A 20311-nucleotide genomic window follows, 5' to 3' on the forward strand; every position below is an offset into this window, starting at 1 on the left:
TGGGTGAAAAGCACATTGTGTAAATGTTTGCACTCGTTAAACCGAGCGCGACACCAGCACACACTCGAGCTTGAAGCAGCTCCTCAGTGAAACAGTCTGTGCCACAGCAGCACAGATGGGGCCTAGTGAATACCCCCGACCCCCTCTCGCCCCAGCTGAGGCACATACCCCAGCCGCAGACAGGCTTGAAGTCGCAGGTGCTCCTGGCCCCATTTCACCGTGCGAGGACCACAGAGGGGGGGGTGGGGGGTCGGGTGTCTTTGATATTGCCAGATCTGCTCCAGACGTTTCCCCCACACACAGCACTTCTGGAGTTTCCATGGAAATATTCTGAAGAATGACCAGGAGGAGACTGGGGGAGGACAGGCTCATCTGTGACTCCTATGGAGGTTTGGTGTGTGTGCGTGTGCGTGTGCGTGTGTGTGTGTGTGTGTGTGTGTGTGTGTGTGTGTGTGTTTGGCGGGGGTGGAGAGTAATCCTGGACTGTGTGTGTGTGTTGGGGGAGAGGCTCTGTGTGTTTTTGTGTGTGTGTCACAGTGTGTCGGGGGGGGTGGCTGATTTCTCTTTGGACTGGTGCCTTGACTGTGAGGAGCCAAAAGTTCAAACAGCATTTGCACTTCCCTCATTCCAGATGTGTAGTGTGCTCTACGCAAGACCTTTCCTAGCTGTAGCGGACATGGGTAGGAATCTGGCCCAGTTCTGCCTCAGTTCTTTGGTTCAGCTACAAGCTAACCGGGCCTCATCAGGGCCACATGTGGCCCAAAGTCAGCAACTGGCTATCTGACTGTGTGTGTGACAAGAAGAAGAGCCTGTCTCTGGCCTCTCTCTCTCTCTCTCTCTCTCTCTCTCTCTCTCTCTCTCTCTCTCTCTCTCTCTCTCTCACACACACACACACACACACACACACACACACACGATGACCCAAGTTGTAGAATGCAATATTTGCTCAGAAGCTTGGTTTCCTCACAGGCCTGCTTCCCTTGTCACCATGGAGACATGTGTGTTTGCCTTTCTCCCAGAACCAATCTCGCTCTCAGGAAGGCGTTTGTTTTTTTCGATCCCATCCCAGATACCAGCTGCTCTGAGATGCTGAAATGGGACCGGTTGAATATATTTCGGAGGGACCAATAATAAGCTAGACGGGGCTTTTGCAGACCTCATTCTGTAGAAAAAAAAATAACACATAATTACAACACAAATTTACATCACAGGACAACGATTGACTTTAAAGTTGGCAACCCGAGTTAACGTTAGATTTGGGGGCCATTGCGTCCTGTGATGTGCCTGCCCCAAGCAGTGCCCTACTGCCACTGGGTCGACTCAGAGGAAGAAACCGTCTTTTGACCTACTGTCTGTGTTCCGTCACAATAGCTATAAGGTTTGGTCCCCACCCAGTGTACATTAGGACCCTCTGAAATAGACTCCATCACTGGGACCAGGCTGGAGTGTACAGAATGGCATGTTCTGTGTGGAATATTCTCATTTCTGTGTTCTGAAACACCATTCTGAGCTCAGTAGTAGTTGCCATGGAAACCACACTCTGGTGTATTCCACTGTTTGATGGATGATATTTTTCAGACTGCAGATTCCACTGTTTTCATAAAAATGGAGCACATATCTGTACTCTGTAATGCCACCATTAAACAATAAATGGCAAGCAGACCTGTATAATACCATAACGGGGAGTATATCTGTACGTACAGGAGCATGTCCTCCCACTGTGTTTTTGTAACGGAGCAGGATAAATGGGCTGGGTTGTTGAGCGCCTGCTCTCTGCCCCAGACAAGGGCAGCATTCTATTGCCCCAGGGCGACTTATTTGCACTACCACCACGACACACACTCATAGAGCACCTTACCACTGCATACTGAATCACAGGGTTAGTCCCTGCCCTGTCACTACAACGACTCATGCTTATACATTCCTTAGTACATTTACTGTCCATATGAGCGTTGTGGATTTGTTATTTTATCTTTCTGTGTATCTTGTAGTGTATTTAATGTGTGATGTCTTAAGATTTTCCCTTGGGAATGCTGTGCTCGTCTAGGGCATCCCCTGGCAGTACTGTGTTGAGAGGACTCTGGAGTTGCCGCTGTAGCAAACCCATCCATGCGCTGAAGCTCACAGAACGTCAGACGTGGCAGATTAGACGTAAATATGTCAGTCTGCTAATGCCATGGCGGCGTATTTCTGTTGTTAGCTGTGTAGCTGCGCCCGCCGTGGCAGCTAAAGGCTGTGTGACTGAGAGGAGTGCGGTTGACCCTTGACCCTGACTCAGTTGGCCTTTTCAGCGCTGCGGTCTGCTCCGACAGCTGTGTGGCAGTCTCATCAGGACAACGCTCTGATTGAAACTTCTCAGCCGGCCAGATAGATACTTAAGTCTTGTGTGTGTGTGTGTGTGTGTGTGTGTGTGTGCGAGCGCATTCACGCTCTGTGTGTGTGTGTGTGTGTGTGTGTGTGTGATTTATTGAATCCGTTTTACATTTGTGTGTTTTTAAATAAATCTCCAAATGTGATGCAATCTGGGAAAACCCTTCACATGGTGCAATTTTACCAACTTATGATTCTGATACCATCCTAGCAACATCCAAGATTTTAGGATGATGGTATCCAGGATTTTGCTAGGGGACAGTGTCCAGAATGTTGCTAGGATGGTATCAGAATCTTAAGTTGGTGAAATTTCACCAGAGAGGGTTGAAACAGAGCAAACATCAAACAGAGCAAACATCAAGGATTAGGAAAGCCCTTCACATCACAAATGCGTGTGTGTCAGAATGTAGCATTTCCCTCCAAGCACAAATGTGAAATGGTATTTATAACCATATGTATTTCTTGTGTGTGTTGAAGGCTATAACGTGGCATGACGTGGTTTCTATATACCTACTCGCTTGTGTGTGTGTGTGTGTGTGTGTGTGTGTGGTGTGTGTGTGTGTGTGTGTGTGTGTGTGTGTGTGTGTGTGTGTGTGTGTGTGTGTGTGTGTGTGTGTGTGTGTGTGTGGGCCTCATCTGTATGTATGTGTAATGGGCCTCCTGTTTGTGTGTGTGTGTGTGTGTGTGTGAGATTCTCATGGGTGTTAATCTTCAGTGGCTAAGCGGCTGGCCTGGGAGCCAGTCTGACCACAGCTGTGCATACTCGCGTCTCTCCCCGGCCTGCTCCTGTCATCCCCCACCAAAATAGTGTACTTGGAACCATACTTACTCGTAGAAGGCCTACACTTCTAGCACAGTATGTCATAACAGTGGGGAACTGAATTGTCACCGTTCGACTGGATTATTGTTGTGGGAAGGGACAAGAGACATGTTAAAAGCAGTGCATTATGGGCAATTCCATGGAAATGTACACATTTGCTAATTTTGGCTGAATAATGTACATGAGAAAAAATGCACAATGCCCTTATATCAAGCAGATGAGCCACCTTTACATTTTCACTGAGCTGCGGTTGTGTAGCTTGAGGGATTGTCCTCTACTCTTTTGGGGGACCAAACTCCTGGACCTAACTCTGTCCAGGGTCTGCATCAGGAGGGCAGGACTCCTAACACTGAAGATGAGTTAAAGAAATAGGTCAAGAAAAACAGTTGTTCCTCCGCGCTTCTGTAAAATAAAATCTGAAGTTTATACATCTGTGTTGCTCCGGTAAAACTCCTCTCTCTCGTTAAAGAAATAGGTCTTTGCAGTTGGAAAAGTGTTCATGCCTGGGAAAGCGTCTGTGAGTTCACCAGGCCTCCTCTTATATGCTACATGAGTAGCTAGTTTTCAGAAGAGTGTGTGTGGTGTGGTGTGTTTGTGTGTGTGGTGGGACAGAGCCTTAGCTCTAACCACATCAGGTTAACCAGAGGACTCCACAATAAAAAAAAGGTCAGCCACAAACACATATACACACATATACACACACACACACACACACACACACAAATGCACACACATCGTGTGTACTCTCACACATCCTAACAGGTTAACCAGAGGACTCCACAATACAAGAGAACAGCATGTTCTAAGCAGCTTCATACATAAATAAACACAATGCACACACACACACACACACACACACACACACACACACACACAAACATTATAGACACTGACAGCCTCACATACCCCTAATGGACACTCTGACATACGTAATGTTTGTTTTGGCAACCCTCTGCGAGAGATTAGAGGGAGAGTCCACTCTCTCCTGTCCCGTCCTCTCAGGTGTCTCAGAGATGCCGCGTGTTCCTGCTGACCCACTTTCCCCGCCCGCAGCAGCGGTGGTTGTGGTCGGCGGCGGCGGGCGGCGGCACAAAAGCTCTCACTGAGGCGTGCGGGGGCATGCCTGAGCCTGTCGTCATCCCCTGATGAGGAGGAGGAGGAGGAGGAATGGTGATGATGCCCCTCAGGAATGCAGGCTCCTGGGTAGACGGAAGCTCAGGTTGAAGGCATTCCTTTGTCCACTACGTCTTCCTTGGAGAGTTGATTCCTTTGTGTGTGTGTGTGTGTGTGTGTGTGTGTGTGTGTGTGTGTGTGTGTGTGTGTGTCCCGTCGTCCTCCTCCTCCGCCAGGTTTCTGTGTTTGTGTTTTCCCAGCAGAGACAGTGTTGTGCTGATTACATCATGCACCCCCCCCCCCCCCCCCCACTCTCGCCCACAGAGCTGGGAAATGGCGTGTGTTCTCAACACACACACACACACACACACACACACACACACACACACACACACACACACACCACATCACAACATAGTACTGTCCGTTTGTCCCTCTGCTGTCAGACGCCCTGACATCTGTGAGAAGCTGAAACTGAAAGCTCAGAGTCCCAGTCATCCTTTACCTTGAGTTCTACAGACTAGTTCTCGTTCACACACTCGCACAAATAGTGTGTTGTACCCTTTACAGCTGCTTTTTAAAAAAAAAACAAAGCCTCTGCTAATTTAGTGTATACTTGTAAACACTGCACCAGAACAGTTGCTGTGTCATGATGAGCATGATGACCGTGCAGTTTTATGTGATGTTTAACCCTTAAAGGAGTACCGTCACACCGGTGTGACGGGAATGTTGGGAAATGAACGTTCTAAAGAATATCTGGGTTCATTGAAGTCAACATAGAATTTTAGAACCTTGAATTGTTGCGGAGCTTAGAATGTTCAAAAACCTACCAACATGATGCACTTCACACACTTCCACACGATACAGAGAGACACCGGCCCTGGGACGCTCAAGTAGCTGGAGTGGAGGGTCAGACACAAACACGGGCCAGGCTGCACTGCTAGCTGTTGGTGATGAGCTGCCTAGTGCCTACCCTCTGCATGGCCTGATCCATCAGGCGTCAGTAGGAGTGCGTCTCTGTGCATGATGCCCTGGTGGTTTCTTGGTGTTTTATGCCCCCAATGTTGTCTTCAAGGCAGCGCTGCCTGGAAGGCAGTAGGGTTAGGCATGGGTTAAGGTTAGGATTAGGGTTGGGGTTGGGTTTAGGATTAGGTGCCTTTAAGTCAGCGGTGGCAGCGCTGCCTGGAAGACGACGTTGGGGACATAAAAACCATTGAGCGCCCTGGTGCCGTCTGCATGGCCCAGGTCTGTGGTGTGGAAGTGGTGCGTGCCCACAGGGAGCTGAGGGCCTGGTGGCATCTCCGCTCAAGTCACTCTCTGAAATCCCCTCCTGCCTGTGGGTAGGGCAAGCAGCATTTAGAAGGAGCTTTCAAATGTGTCTGCATGTGTTTGTCTGTGTGTGTGTGTGACCGAGAGTCCCATGATTACTCGTGTGTGCCTGTGTGTGTTTGTAGTGAAATATGTATATTTGTGTGTGTTAGCACACATGAGTTAGCATGCATGTCTGTGTGCATGCGTGAGTGTAAGTGTGCTAGGATATGATTGTGTGTGTGTGTGTGTGTGTGTGTGTGTGTGTGTGTGTGTGTGCGTGCGCATGCGCTAGTATGTGTGTGTTTGGGGGGTTGAGGCCTTTTGTCCTGACGCTCCCTGTGAGCCTCATGAGGACATCTGTGTGTGACGTGTGTGTGTGTGTGTGTGTGTGGGTTTGCTCTCCTTTGTCTGAGTGTCTCCTCCACAGAGACAGACTGAGCCAAGGCAGCGCCCAGGGGCTTCCTGACGCCTGACAGCCCACTGCATTATTCCCTTTTAACACAGCCTGCCTCCCTCATTAGGCATCACACACACACACACATACACAGAGAGAGAGACTCGTTGACTAGAATACACACACACTCAGAGAGAGAGAGAGAGAGAGACTCACTAGCATACACACACACACACACACACACACAGAGAGATACACACTCACTAGCATGCACACACGTACAAAGACTTGCTCACTAGCATACATACACACACAGACACGCTCACTAGCACACATATGTACGAATACACATAGCCACCAGATCTGAGGGGAGATATGGTGTGTGTGCAGCTGTTGTTGTGTATAGGTTGTGTATAGGTTTGTGTTGCCAATTATGTCTGTGTGATTAATATCTCTTATTGTGTTAACATTATATCACATATAATGTTTGTGAAGGTGCTGTGAAATATGGTGGCCATTGCACTGTGAGCACCATGGTGGTCTCTGGCTAACCCAATGCATTTGTTTTTGCTTTAATCCGTTATGTGTGTGACATAAGCTGATTTGGTCTTTGTATTAGACCAGAAGATGATCTGTTGTTCTCGATCAAATCTCTCCGAAATGCCCTGGTTTTCTGTAGACATGATTATGGTCATTATCCGGCGAGGAGAGAACAACATTTATTTGACCATGTGTTTGCTAGGATGTTGGGCTGTCCAGATGCTGTTAGAGATGGAAACACACACACACACACACACACACACACACACACACACACACACACACACACACACACACACACACACACACACACCTTTTATTTTCTTCTTTCTTTTTTTCTGTCATCCTTTCCATCACTTCCACTTAGTCACACACACACACACACACACCTCTTGCTCTTTCTCTATCTCTCTCCCCCATCACATTTGACTTTTCTCTTTCTCCCTCCCTTCATTCTCCTCTACCCATCTCCCTTACTCTTTCTCTCCTTCTCTGTTGTGTTCTGTCTTTATCCCCCTCTCTCTTTCTCTCTCTTCTCTCTCTTTCTCTCTCTCCTCTCTCCCCTCATTAATATGGAGCTGTGGATGACTGGGAGGAAGGCAGCCAGTAGGCCCTGACCTTGGCTCCACGCCAGCTTTGTCACAGCTCCCCACACACACACACACACACACACACACGCACACACACTTGTGTACACACACACTCATAAACATTCACACACCCTCTCTCTCACACACACACACACACACACACACACAATCACCCTGTCAATGGGGGAAAGTTGCCACCAAACCTCGGGGCCCTACTGGTTGCCTGGGTTACCACTTCCTTCCTAATGCTTGGCTGTCTTATTTACCCCACACAAACCGCTTGAGTGAAGTGGAAATAGAGGAGATTCTGGAGAACCTTGTGTTATGTCTGTGCGTGTTTGTCCCTGTGTGTGTTTGAGTGAGTGTGTGTGTGTGTGTGTGTGTGTGTGAGTATGTCTTTGTCCACGTATGTGTGTGTGTGTGTGTGTGTGTGTGTGTGTGTGTGTGTGTGTGTGTGTGTGAGGGGGGACTGGGTTGGGCTTGAGGGGGTTAGGGGTTAAGCTCATTGTTGAGGGGATAGTGAGGTCACACCCTGCGGTGCTGACATGAAGGATATCAGCACTCATTCAGAAGCACAGAACACACACGCACGCACGCACACACACACACACACACACTCATGTGCACGCACACGCATACATACACACACACGCACACACACACATGCACACACGCACACACACTCACACATGCACACAAACACACATACACACACACGCATGCACACGCACGCACACACACACACACACGCGCTGGCACGCATGCACGCACACACACACACGCACGCACACTCACACACTCACACACACTGGCATAACCCACATGGATGCACACACACAGACACACACACACATACACACAGACACAGCATAGTGTGCACGCACTGACCTCAGACACACAAGCACACACACACACACTCACACTGGCCTCCACACACACACAGTCTGTTTCCACCTGACCCACTTCCATTTCATACATATTATGCTCTTAGGGAGAGAAGCATGGGGGAGGATTTTACTTAGAACTGGCTAAAGCATGCACGCACACACACACACACACACAACACACACACACACACACACATGCACACACACACACACACACACACACACACACACACACACACACAGAGCAGATACAATATTTGGGTAATATCTGAATCATAGAAGCAGAAGTATCTGGCATCCTTTTTTTTGCTAGGAATCTGAGGAATCCGAACCTAACATGTGATGCAGTATTAACGCATTGGGCCTGTGTGCCGCGTTATAAATGAATGTGCGGAATAAATAGCTTCGAAGGTGCAGCTGTGTGGACCAAGCCCTCTAGCCTCTCAACTGTTGGATGGCTGGAATTGAAGGCACGCCCTGAAAAATGCTGTACTCCCACTCATAAGCCTGTGTGTGTGTGTGTGTGTGTGTGTGTGTGTGTGTGTGTGTGTCTGTGTCCTCCCGCCACCTTTACTTCACTCGGCCAGAAAGGGCACCAAGACAGCTCTGCTTTTGTTTTCCTCTAGTCCCCCATCTCGGCCGAATCAGATGAGTATGAAGTAATAACCGTGGATGAGATGCTATCACTGAGAGAAAGAAAGGATGGACTAACACTGGAAATGATGTGTTAAAGAATGCATCTGCTATCACACTCGATGTCATATGGCCCTTGCGTATGTAAATTGTATTGCCCCCCCTTCTAAATATATCAAGCCCCACACCCCCTTCCTTCCCCAGACACCCCTTGTTCCTAACTCGGACAAAGAAGAGGAAGTACAGAAGCTATTGTCAATAGAGTTGTCCTTAGCAACGCAGCAAGACTTCCCCCCATGTTTCTCCCAAATACAGTCAGTGTGCCTTGAAACAGGAAAAGGCTTTTTTTTTTACAACCATTTCTTTTTTTTTTCTTCCATTCCAGGAAACTCCAGAGGAATGGCCATTCTCCTTTTATGGCTTTGATAGTTCACTGTAGTCTAAGAGAAAAGGAATGAGAGACAGGGAGAGAAAGAGAGAAACAGATAAGGCTAAACAGAGACAAAGAGACAGTCAGAGAGAGAGAGAGAGCAAGAGCCCAGTAGAGAAGGGGTGATGAGAGGAGATGCAGTCAGAGAGAGAGAGAAGGAAAGGGAGGGAGAGAAATGGAGGTAGAGAGAGAGTGAGAAAAGGGATGATGAGAAAGGAGAGACAGTCAGAGAAAAAGAGAGAGAGACAGTAGAGAAGGGGTGATGAGGGGGGGATTGAATGAGCAAGAGCAGAAGAGTGAGAGAGTGAGGAACTGGCGAGAGGACAAGCGCCTGTGTAGCTTAGCTTAGCTTAGCTTAGCTTTAGCCCAGCCCAGCAGAATGGACCCAATTCCCTGGAATTCACCTCGTTACTGCAGCTGGTAATGTTATTTAAGAGTGACGGGTCAGGATGAGGGGGTTGGTGTGTGTGTGTCTGTCTGTCTGTGTGTGTCTGTCTGTGTGTCTGTGTGGGGGGGGGTGGGGGGGGGTGCACATTCTTTCGCCGTGATGCCAGAGCTGAACCCGCCGTCTGTCATGCGTAAGGTTCCAAAGCTCTATGAAAGCCACACACAGGCCCTGAGTGTGTGTCTGTGTGTGTGTGTGTCAGGAACAGCTTGAGAGTTATGCAGCATGAATCAGCACCCAGCTCACAGTAGTTTCACTCTGACTATCTGACTCTCGCTCTGATTTAAAAAACACATGATGGGCAGTCTGGCCAGAAACTGCCTGAAAGAGGAAAGAAGGAAAGAAAGATCAAAAGAAGGAGAAGGTAAGAAAGAAAGAAAGAAAGAAAGAAAGAAAGAAGATGACTGTGCCCCGCCCTCTGCTCCAAAAAACACCTGATGGGGAAACCACCTTTAGTCTGGGAACATACCATGCCTGACCACAACCACACCCTAGCCCTAACCCTAACCTCTAACTCTCTGCTGTAAATTGGGTTAAAGATGCAGTTTCCTGAGGATTCACTGGAGTCTTAACAGCCTTTCATCCTCCTGCCACCCCTCTTAGAGCCGTACTGGACTACAGAGTCTGCTGAGGGCTGCGTGGAGTTTAAAGAGCGAGAAGACACACACAGATGAGATTTCTCCTGTAATGAAACTCGACTCACCTATGCCACTGAAAGCTCACCACAGACCCACCTCAATTCCAGATTCCTTCTCTATAAGGTTAACAACCTTATCTATCTATCTCTCTCTCTGTCTCTCTCTCTCTCTCTCTCTCTCTCTCTCTTACCATCTCACTAAAATATTTATATATATAAATATCTGGCCTGGAGTTAGGCTTTGGCCTTTGTTCTTTTGCTGAACCTGCCTAGCCTCTCTTAATGGTCAGTCATTTCCTCCTTCAAATGGAGGAGAGAGAGATGCTCTCCATGTTCAGGCTTTACAGAGAAAGAGATAGAGAGGGACGCCCTCTATGGTCAGACTTTAATTGGGTAGAGAGAGAGAGGGAGAGATAGAAATCAATAGCACTAATGGTTTAAGTGGCCTGGCAGGCTTTATTGTCCTGAGTGTGCAACCTAAAGGGCAGACAGTCTAGTGCGCTGATGTAACCTGCTGGGTGTTGTGTGTAAAACAGAACAGAGCCTACTGCCTACAGTACACTAGATATACAGTACACTAGATATACAGCACACTAGATATAGATATACAGCACACTAGATATACAGCACACTAGATATACAGCGCACTAGATATACAGCACACTATACAGTACACTAGATATACAGCACACTAGATATACAGCACACTATACAGTACACTAGATATACAGCACACTATACAGTACACTAGATATACAGCACACTAGATAAACTACAGTACAGATAGTGACCTGGGACTTTCTTCCTTGTTGTGTGCATGTCTGCAGATATAGAATAGGCTCTCTAGGCTGCAGAGGGAGTGTGTGAAGTATTCTAATTAACCAGGTCAGTGTGTGTGTGTGTGTGCGCACCAGTGTGCCAGCCTTAAGCTCAGATCAGACGATCTGTTTACAGGTCAGCCTGACATTAGTGGTCTTAGAGCAGATGTGTGTGTGTGTGTGTGTGTCTGTTTTCCCTGACATTAATACAGATAACCCTCCTCCAAATATCAAGAGGCTTTTCACCCGGGTGATCGCCAGAGACCTTTCTTGGCATCAAATCTGTGTCACTGCTAAGCCAACACATTTTGAGAAGTGCTTTTCAGTCAACCCCAAAAGCATTTTCCCTTAAAAACCCCTTAGTGTGTTCTCTCCTCTCTCAGCACTCTCACACACACACACACACACACACACACACAAACACATCATTCTCCACCCATGCATTAGCTGTAGAAATTCAAGTGTGTGTGTGTGTGTTCCACTCTGCAGTATTATGTTCAGATTTTGCTTTCATAAATGTAGTCCACAAACCTTTGAGAACCACATACACACATTTGATAGCCGAACATTTCTGTGATGAACACACAGCATTGCTATTTCGCACAGGACTTGGTTTTTAATCGTTCCCTATACTCTCCTCCCACTGGATCAGAGGAGAAAGATCCAGTGAGTCAACAAAGAACAGCGCTGCAAGGATTTAGTCTGATAGTCTGATACAGTGGGCACCCCTGAGACATATAGAGAGAGGAAGGGAGAGAGTGAGAGAGAGGGAGAGCTGAAACCACTAAGCAGTGTTAGCAGTAGAAGGTTCGGCTGTCACACAGAAGGCTTTTGGACTCCCAGTAAGCTCTTAGACTGACACATGATGTAACACTTTGTTTCACGACTGGATGGACCTGATCCCCTCTCAGGAACAGACACACACACACAGAGAGACACACACACACAGATTGACACTGTGGTTTTGAATGTTCTTTTCTGCTCCTCCATCATTGTTTGTGTGTGTATTGCTGTCTTGTCTCCTCCTCTTCCTCAGTCACATGGGATGCACAACAATTTAAAGCCTTTTGTGAGAATAGAGGAGTCCCGTTACTATAGAAAAGGTATCCAACCCTGGGCTTTAAACAGGTTCCATGAGAGAAAGAGGTATTGGTCTGACTAGCCCATCGCTTTTGCTCAGAAGGTCTCTTAGATTTGCTAGCAGTGCATGATGTCATATTTAGAGGGGGTGTGTGGACTGACTCCCTTACTGTAGGCTTCTGAGGTCAGCATTTGTGTGTGTGTGTGTGTGTGCCTGTGTTTTCATTATTATTAAAGTGTGTAGTGTCACCATGAGATCCGTGTTAGGGTGGAGTGTTTCCCGGGATTTAATATTCAGCCCACCCCCTAATCCTGTTAAGTGACATGGCATCATTAATTCAGCTGAATGTCTGAATGCTGCTCCACCATGGACTTAGTGCTGCGGTTCAAATGCTTTTTTTGATGCACTTCCAGCATCGCTAAGGATCTCACCCACAAAAGCAGCCTGGAGAAGACTGTGTAGAACGCCAATAACATGCACAAATATGCATTTCTATTCATTTCAAGTTTCAGATATTTAGGTTTACAATGGACACACAATGCAAACAGTGCTGATTGTATTGTATTGTTTTGGTTTTGGTGTATGATAGCTGATAAGGAAGGGAATATAAAAGTGTCCAGACCAATCAGGTGTTGCGTGTTGTTGAGCCCTGTTTGAGGGCCACTGCTGTGGACAAGAATCATTGCAGCCCCCCCTTCTCACATGACATCCCATATGCCCATCACTGTAATAAGATCTATAAGACTTCGTTTAGAGCCATCAAACTTGACTTGATGTGTGTGTTCAGAGCTATAGACATGCTGATCTGGTATGTCTAAGGTTCTGACCTGGGTTGGCTCTACTCATGCATGCAGTGCAGCTGCCATCTAGTGGCCAAAGGGGATAGTGCCGATAGAAGCTTTGGGATATTGATGTGCGGTCAGATGTGGATTTATGTGTTTTCGGATTAAATGTCTTAACCAAGGGCACAGCTTGTAATCCTTCAAAAATCCCCTGTCAGTGGATCTTGCCTCCCCACCTTTTTCAAAATGGGTTTGGTCCAAAACTAAGACCGATTCCACCACTGTGATTTTCATCATAAGGTGTTTAGTTATGTATATAGTGGAATAGTGTATGTTATGTATTTTTAACACTCTCTTCTCTCTCTCAGGCGAGCTACTGAGCCAGCCCCGACCAGAAGGCCTGACTGAAATCATCTGCCCCAAAAACGGCTCCGAGCGGGTCAACGTGGCGCTCGTGTACCCCCCCACCCCCACCGTGGTCAGCCCCTGTCTCAAGTGACTCTCTGCCTCCATGGCTGCCCGTACCACGCCTTGCTCTTGCCCCTCCTGGGCTACTCCCGGCTTCCCCTTGGACCTGTCCCAAACACCCCCCCTCTCCCAGGGGGTCGCTCCTGTGTCTGACCCCCACCTCACCTGGAGCCCCAGGGCCTCACCCCGACCTGCTCAGGAGAACACAGCTTGACTAAACACACACACACAGTTGGGACAACACCCACACACACACAAGGAGAATGATTCTTAATGATTAATTTGATCTCCCAGTTGAGTGGTCAATTGTGCAGCACCCATGATTCACATGTTAAAGAATTGCCATGGAATTGTCATGGCTTAAACTCCTAAGGTTGCCATGACAAAAAAAAGAATGATATGGTATGGATTGGCAACCACTCATGTGTACTATATGTTCGACGCAACATGTGCCCCCCTCCCTGGTTAAGCCTCTCTCTGTTGGAGACAAACGACTGGTTAGAACTCTCTTTGTTGGGGACGGATGACTGGTTAGACCTCTCTCTGTTTGGGTATTGGGGACAGACAACTGGTTAGGCCTCCATGTTGGGGACAGACGACTGGTTAGACCTCTTTCTGTTGGGGACAGACGACTGCTTAGAACTGTCTCTGTTGGGGACAGATGACTGGTTAGAACTCTCTTTGTTAGGGACGGATGACTGGTTAGGCCTCTCTGTTAGGGACAGACGACTGGTTAGACCTCTTTCTGTTGGGTATTGGGGACAGACAACTGGTTAGGCCTCTCTGTTGGGGACAGACGACTGGTTAGAACTCTCTTTGTTGGGGACAGACGACTGGTTAGGCCTCTCTCTGTTGGGGACAGATGACTGGTTAGAACTCTCTCTGCTGGGGAGCACACGCTTGGTCACAGGCATGTCTTTCTCACTCCTTTCGGGAGGATGAAGTTGTAGCCACAGTGCCTGCCCACAGTCTCAATCACAGCTGTGGTTCCAGCACACAGACGCACATCTCTGGTCACACAGCCTCAACACACACACACACACACACACACACACACACACACACACACACACAGTAGGCCCAAGCCTCTGGTCAGTGGAGTACTACACCTGTGCTAGGAGAGGTGGAGAGGGGAACAGACCAATGGATGGATGGACGGGTGCATGGGGGAGGGGACAGGATCTCATGTTGGACAGAAAACAGCCTCTTTCAAAGATGCGACTGGACTGGGCGGCAAAAGATGTGTGGACTATTAGACGGCTTGTCACACACACACACACACACAAACACACACACACACACACACACACACACACATACACAAACACACTCACCAAGCCTCACAAAGGTGCAATCCAAACACAGATATCTGAGAGTGTAGTTTCAAAAATGTTGCATATTAAAGTGCAGGGTTAGTCGGACATCAACCACAAATTCAGCATAACCTATTCATAGCCTCCATTCCCATTCATGACGTTTTGAACTTTTCCCAACACACCGACATGGTAAATGCACTCCTCTTCACTTCCTGTGTTGTGTTCGGTGCATGTGCACCCTCCTCTGGAAGAGAAAGCCCGGACTGGTTGTTGGCAACACCTACTGTCGTCAAGGAGATGACCACAGCCAATGGCTCGTCAGTTAAGAGGCAGGAGAAAGCCCCTCATCCTCACGGACATGAGCAGGTGTTGAGTAAGTCGCACCAAATTTGATATCAGCTCCTGTGCTGCCCTGTTTTGTCACCCTCTCGAAGAGTGCCCAGTTGTCGTCGGTGATACTCAGGCCTCCTCGTCCTCTGTGTCTCCTCTCCATTTTGTACAGTACGTCTGAGCAGACCAGAGGCTTCTCAGGAGGGTTGTGTAACAGGAGGCACCTCCATACAAGCCAAGGATATTACTCTTTTTGTGGATTGTGGGAAGGGTTTGGGATATATCATGCCATGCCCTAGTGCAGACATGTGTGGTTTGGGAAGCACTAAACATTGTTTTAAGCATTGTTCCAAAAAAATTTGTATATTTGTGTGTATATACAAATGTGTACAGAGCAGTTAAAGAGGAAGACATTGTAGGTGTGTTGAGTCGGGCAACATGTCATTAATCAGCACTCCATTATATCACAAATGGCGAAGAAGAATCCATGTCAGTAGTTTCCTTGCGGGGGACCTGGGCGGGGGGCGTATTGCAATATGTCAAATGTTGACACTTTTTTGTATATAATATTTTTATTTTTGTAAGTCGACTGAAGGTTGTCACCGGTCCACCTTCTTCACCGTTATTCAGAACTGAGCATTGTGCATGACCCACCTGCTGGATGTCAGAATGTGCAGTGCAAAGGGTTTTATATTCTCTCAGATAGCCGCCATCTCTGGAACGAATCTGGCTCTGATCTGACCTTCGTCTGGCCTGGGTCTGGCCTTCATCTGGCTCTGATCTGGCCTGGGTCTGGCCCTGATTCGTGCCAGGTGTCCGCTCTCTGGGATTTCTTGCTGGTTCGTCCATTTCACACTTCATGAAAAAGCACCAAATACAATAAACAAATAAAAAAGGTTTCAATATAAACTCTTTTTTGTTGTCCAATTACTTCCAGATTTGTCTTAAGATGGTAGAAATGATTGCTTGCTAGATGGCTTCACAGATCTAAAGAGGAATCTAAACTAAAGAGAAAAGAATATATACAATTATTATTTAGAAAATACACTGCTCAAAAAAATTAAGGGAACACTCCACTCTACACAGTTTTCCACAATTGTTAAAACACATTTTTTGAAACCTTCCACCCTTTTCTCCATTCTCAAACTACATTCACAGAATGTCTGACAGTTCTTGCAAAATAAAACACAGCCTTAAAAGTTTTACTTGTGCTCAGAACCAAACAGTGTCAGAGTACCAATCCAGTGTATGATTGAAGTGTTCCCTTAATTTTTTTGAGCAGTATATATGTGTTGGAGTGGTTTCATAATCTTTCACATCATCATGAAGCAGGGCTGGTACTTTACCAGGCTATATTTTATTGACATAGGCCTATTGTAAATATAGGCTAGACTTTGTTTTTAATGGAAGACAGCTAAATGAAACAAAACCAAACATGGAAGTTAAGCAGGAGACTATAAGATGTGAGAATGACTCCTATTCACAGGACTGATGTTTGATTTGAACCCTAATTGTAGCGAAGTTTGACTGGCATCCAGGCTATGATCAAGCTGATGCAGGATCATAAAAACACAATTTCTCTAACCTGAAGAAGTTTACAGACATACTGCTACTGCCATCTAGTGGATGCCATATTGACCAAGCCAAATTTAGATTAAAGCGATGGTTCGGAGTAATTTCACCCTAGGGTCCTTTGCACCATGACCCAGAGCCAAACACCCTCCCAGAACCTTTTTTCCCTTGGTCGAATCCTGGTCGAGTAGCGCTGTCAGAAACTAATGACGTTCTGCAGTCGTGATGGAACCAACTTTTATCTCGTAAATTACCCCACTAATAATGCCCTGAATGGTACGAAACTTCTGCAGTACAACTATGACCTTTAGTCCAATAATGAGGCATTAGAAAGTTTGTAAGTGCACCAGGAGTTTATTTAAATAAGACTTGCCTGATTATCTGCTACTATACCGCTGCTTCAACGTTTCTTCCGTGATTTGGGAAAAGCCTGTAAAAGTCCTGGCAGGAAGCATGCATAAGGATGTAGATCCAGGAATGCACTAATATTTTCCAGTTATCTAATATATCCAGTTTCTTTTTAACACCCACGACAAATAAATACAAATAATCATACTTTGTCTCTTACTGTAACATTTAAATAAATCAAGTGCAAATACATGATAAATGCTATATTATTTGACCATCTTCAATGTTTTATTACATTTTGTGCCTGAAATCCTCAATGAATCCACCATTCTGTTGGGATCAGGGTAATGCTGATTTTTTGGATCAAATTTATCCCAATTCAACTCAAATGTTTTGAACAACACAAAATGAAGGTTTTATTAGATCAAAACCAAGATTAGATTGCATGATCCAATACGATTTCAGGATCCTTTTTTTACCTTTGAGCAACCCATTTTTCAAGATTTGATCCAATCCGATAGCCGAAATTCGATCAAATTACCTTTAAACAACTGGGCCCAGTCGGGGCCCACACCTGTCAACAAACAGGATAGTGAACCTGGCCACAACTTCAGAGAATACAGATGGAATATGCTAAACTGTTACAATTATGAAGGGGTCCTTCACCTATACATTGGGAGGGGCCTATAGATAAATAAAGTATATGGCTTTTTTTGCTGTACCATTTAGGGAAAACTGATTCAACCACCCAAACCATATTTTTTCCAAAATCATATACCCTCAGGATGTGATCTTACATAGGTTTTGCCATTTCTCACCCTCCCCTTTACTGTGCTGCTCGCTCATAAGGGTTTGAGTAAATCGGGTATATGGCTGATACCTTTGGGTCTGTGCCATTGAGGAAACATTGGTTCAACCATCCAAACCATATATTTTCTGAAAGCATATAATCTCAGGAGGAGATCTTATGGGTTTTGACATGTCCCACCCTCCTCATTACTTTGCCACCCATGCATAACACATTGGATATCAAGTACATGACATGGCTAATACATTTTGGGCTGTACCATGAAGGGAAAACGATTTAAGCCACCTAAACCATATAATCTGAAAGCATATACCCTCAAGAGTGAATTTACAGAGGTTGTGACATTTCCCACCCTCCTCAAGACTTTGCTGCCCATGCATTATACATTGAGTATAGGTAAATTGGGTGTATGGCTCATACCTTTTGGGCTGCATGTGCCATTTAGGGAAAACTGATTCAACCACCTAAGCCATATATTTTCTGAAAGCATATTATTCCCTCAAGATGTGATTTAACATGTCTTGAGACAAGTTTCCTCTTTACTCTGTTGCACATGCATGAGGTGGATTGTGTTACCTGAGGTGGAGCGTGTCACCAGCTTCAAGTTTCTGGGTGTCCACATCTCTGAGGACCTCTCTTGGACCCTCAACACCTACTCTAATCAAAAAAGCTCAGCGGCTCTTCTTCCTAAGGAGACTCAAGAAGGTCCAACTGTCTCCTCAGATCCTGATGAACTTCTACCGCTGCACCATCAAGAGCATCCTCACCAACTGTGTCACAGTGTGGTATGGACCCTTTCAAGAGAGTTCCATTATCAGCATCATAGTTGGCCCCACAAGACTTCCTGTTTAACATTCCATATGTTATCTTAATGCAGAGGAAGTAGATTGGGGCCCAAATAGAACGTTCAAGCATTGTTTTTGTTTACCTTGTTGAAAGGGTCTATATGCAACTGCTCTGCCTCTGACCGGAAAGCATTGCAGAGGATGGGCATAATCAAAGACTGTTCTCACCCCAACCACAGACTGTGAGGCCATCCAGCGAGCAATGCTTACGCAAGGCGTCGGCATCATCAAAGACTGTTCTCACCCCAACCACAGACTGTTCACCCACTCTCCTCCGGGAAGTGTTACAGGCCTCTCAGCATCCGGAGAGGCAGGTTCAGAGGAAGCTCCTGCACCTGAACACTAACTCTGCACCTCGGTGACCACCAACCAACTAATGCCCCCCCCCAACCTATTAACATCCACACACACACACACACACTAACCAAAGCTTCCATGCCTATTGAGCTACCACAGCCATGGACCACTTAACAGGGACAACAAGGAGGTGGCAGTAGCCTACTCTATCACCCATAGCATTCTATTTATATTACAAAATGTACATACTGTAAGTACACTATACCAGTAAAAAGTTAGGACACCCAAACTCTCAAATGTATGTTTATTTTTTCTTTATCTTTATCTAGGTGGTTATTATTATGAAATAGCCCACATGGGTTCATGTTGTAAGCAAACAAAAAGTGTAAATAAAGCTACATTTTCAATTTTTTAAATTCTTCAAGACCTTTTGCTCAGTCTCTCAACCAAATTTATATAGTCAGCTATGGATTTCCAACAGCCTTGATGGATTTCCCATACATTGTGAGCATTTGTTAGCTGTTTGTCTTTTACTGATTTTAATTGAAAAGAATGAAGTTGGCTTTAATAATATCAATTATCGGCAAAGTTGTCATAGAGGACAGTGAAGAATATGAAATGTGGCGTATGGAAATAATATATTTCTAGAGACCTTTCCTTTGTCTTCTGTCCAAACTTTTGACTGGTATACAAATATCCTCTGGTTTTATAATGTTAATGCTATAATACTGTAGACTATATCCAGTCAACCATACATATCTGTCTACTGGTAAGTATAAGTAAGTATAAGTATACTCTTTTGATCCAGTTAGGGAAATTTGATCGCTGCATTTATCCCAATCCATGAATTACTGAAACACACTCAGCACACAGTGGGGTGAAGCACACACTAATCACGACGCAGTGAGCTCGGGGAACAGTGAGGGGTTGGGTGCCTTGCTCAAGGGCACTTCAGCCATTACTGGTCGGGATTCGAACCGTTACAAGTCTGAAGCTACAGCAGGCCACCGCTGCACATATACTCATTTTTACTACTTTTATAATGTGACTGTTAATGCACTGCACATCCCTGTACGTCATATCTGTCCATACTACATACAGTATCCATTCTGCTCTTCTATATAGGCTACTATTTAGACTGCAGTACCATACTGTTCACATTGCACGTCACACTGGTTAGACACTAACTGCATTTCGTTGTCTCTGCTGTATTTGTACACTGCGCAATGTCAATAAAGTTTAATCAAATCTAATGCATAATACATTAGGTGTAGGTCCATGATTGAAGAAGGGAAAAAATATTTAACCAATTACACAATATATTTTCTAAAAGCATATCTCAAGATGTGATGAAAGATGAGTTGAGACATCTCCCATCTTTGTCTATGTCCACTTGAACAACAAGATCAAAATAATTGAGTGATTTTCATTAGTGTGGTTTAGTAAGATATTCCTTCAAAACCTTACTTACATTTC

General features: G+C 45.9%; 1 protein-coding gene across 1 annotated transcript in view; it reads left to right on the forward strand.

Annotated features, from left to right (window-relative positions):
* The window catches only part of mfhas1 (multifunctional ROCO family signaling regulator 1), a 36334-nt gene extending 20460 nt beyond the window's left edge, over positions 1–15874 (forward strand). The window contains exon 2 of the mRNA XM_048258234.1: positions 13220–15874. Within this exon, the coding sequence (XP_048114191.1) occupies positions 13220–13350 (131 nt within the window). The 3' untranslated portion in view covers positions 13351–15874. The remainder of the gene's footprint in view (positions 1–13219) is intronic.
* The last annotated feature ends 4437 nt before the right edge of the window (positions 15875–20311 follow it).

The sequence above is a fragment of the Alosa alosa genome, chromosome 12 (genome assembly GCF_017589495.1).
Source record: "Alosa alosa isolate M-15738 ecotype Scorff River chromosome 12, AALO_Geno_1.1, whole genome shotgun sequence".
NCBI classification, from domain to species: Eukaryota; Metazoa; Chordata; class Actinopteri; order Clupeiformes; family Clupeidae; genus Alosa; species Alosa alosa.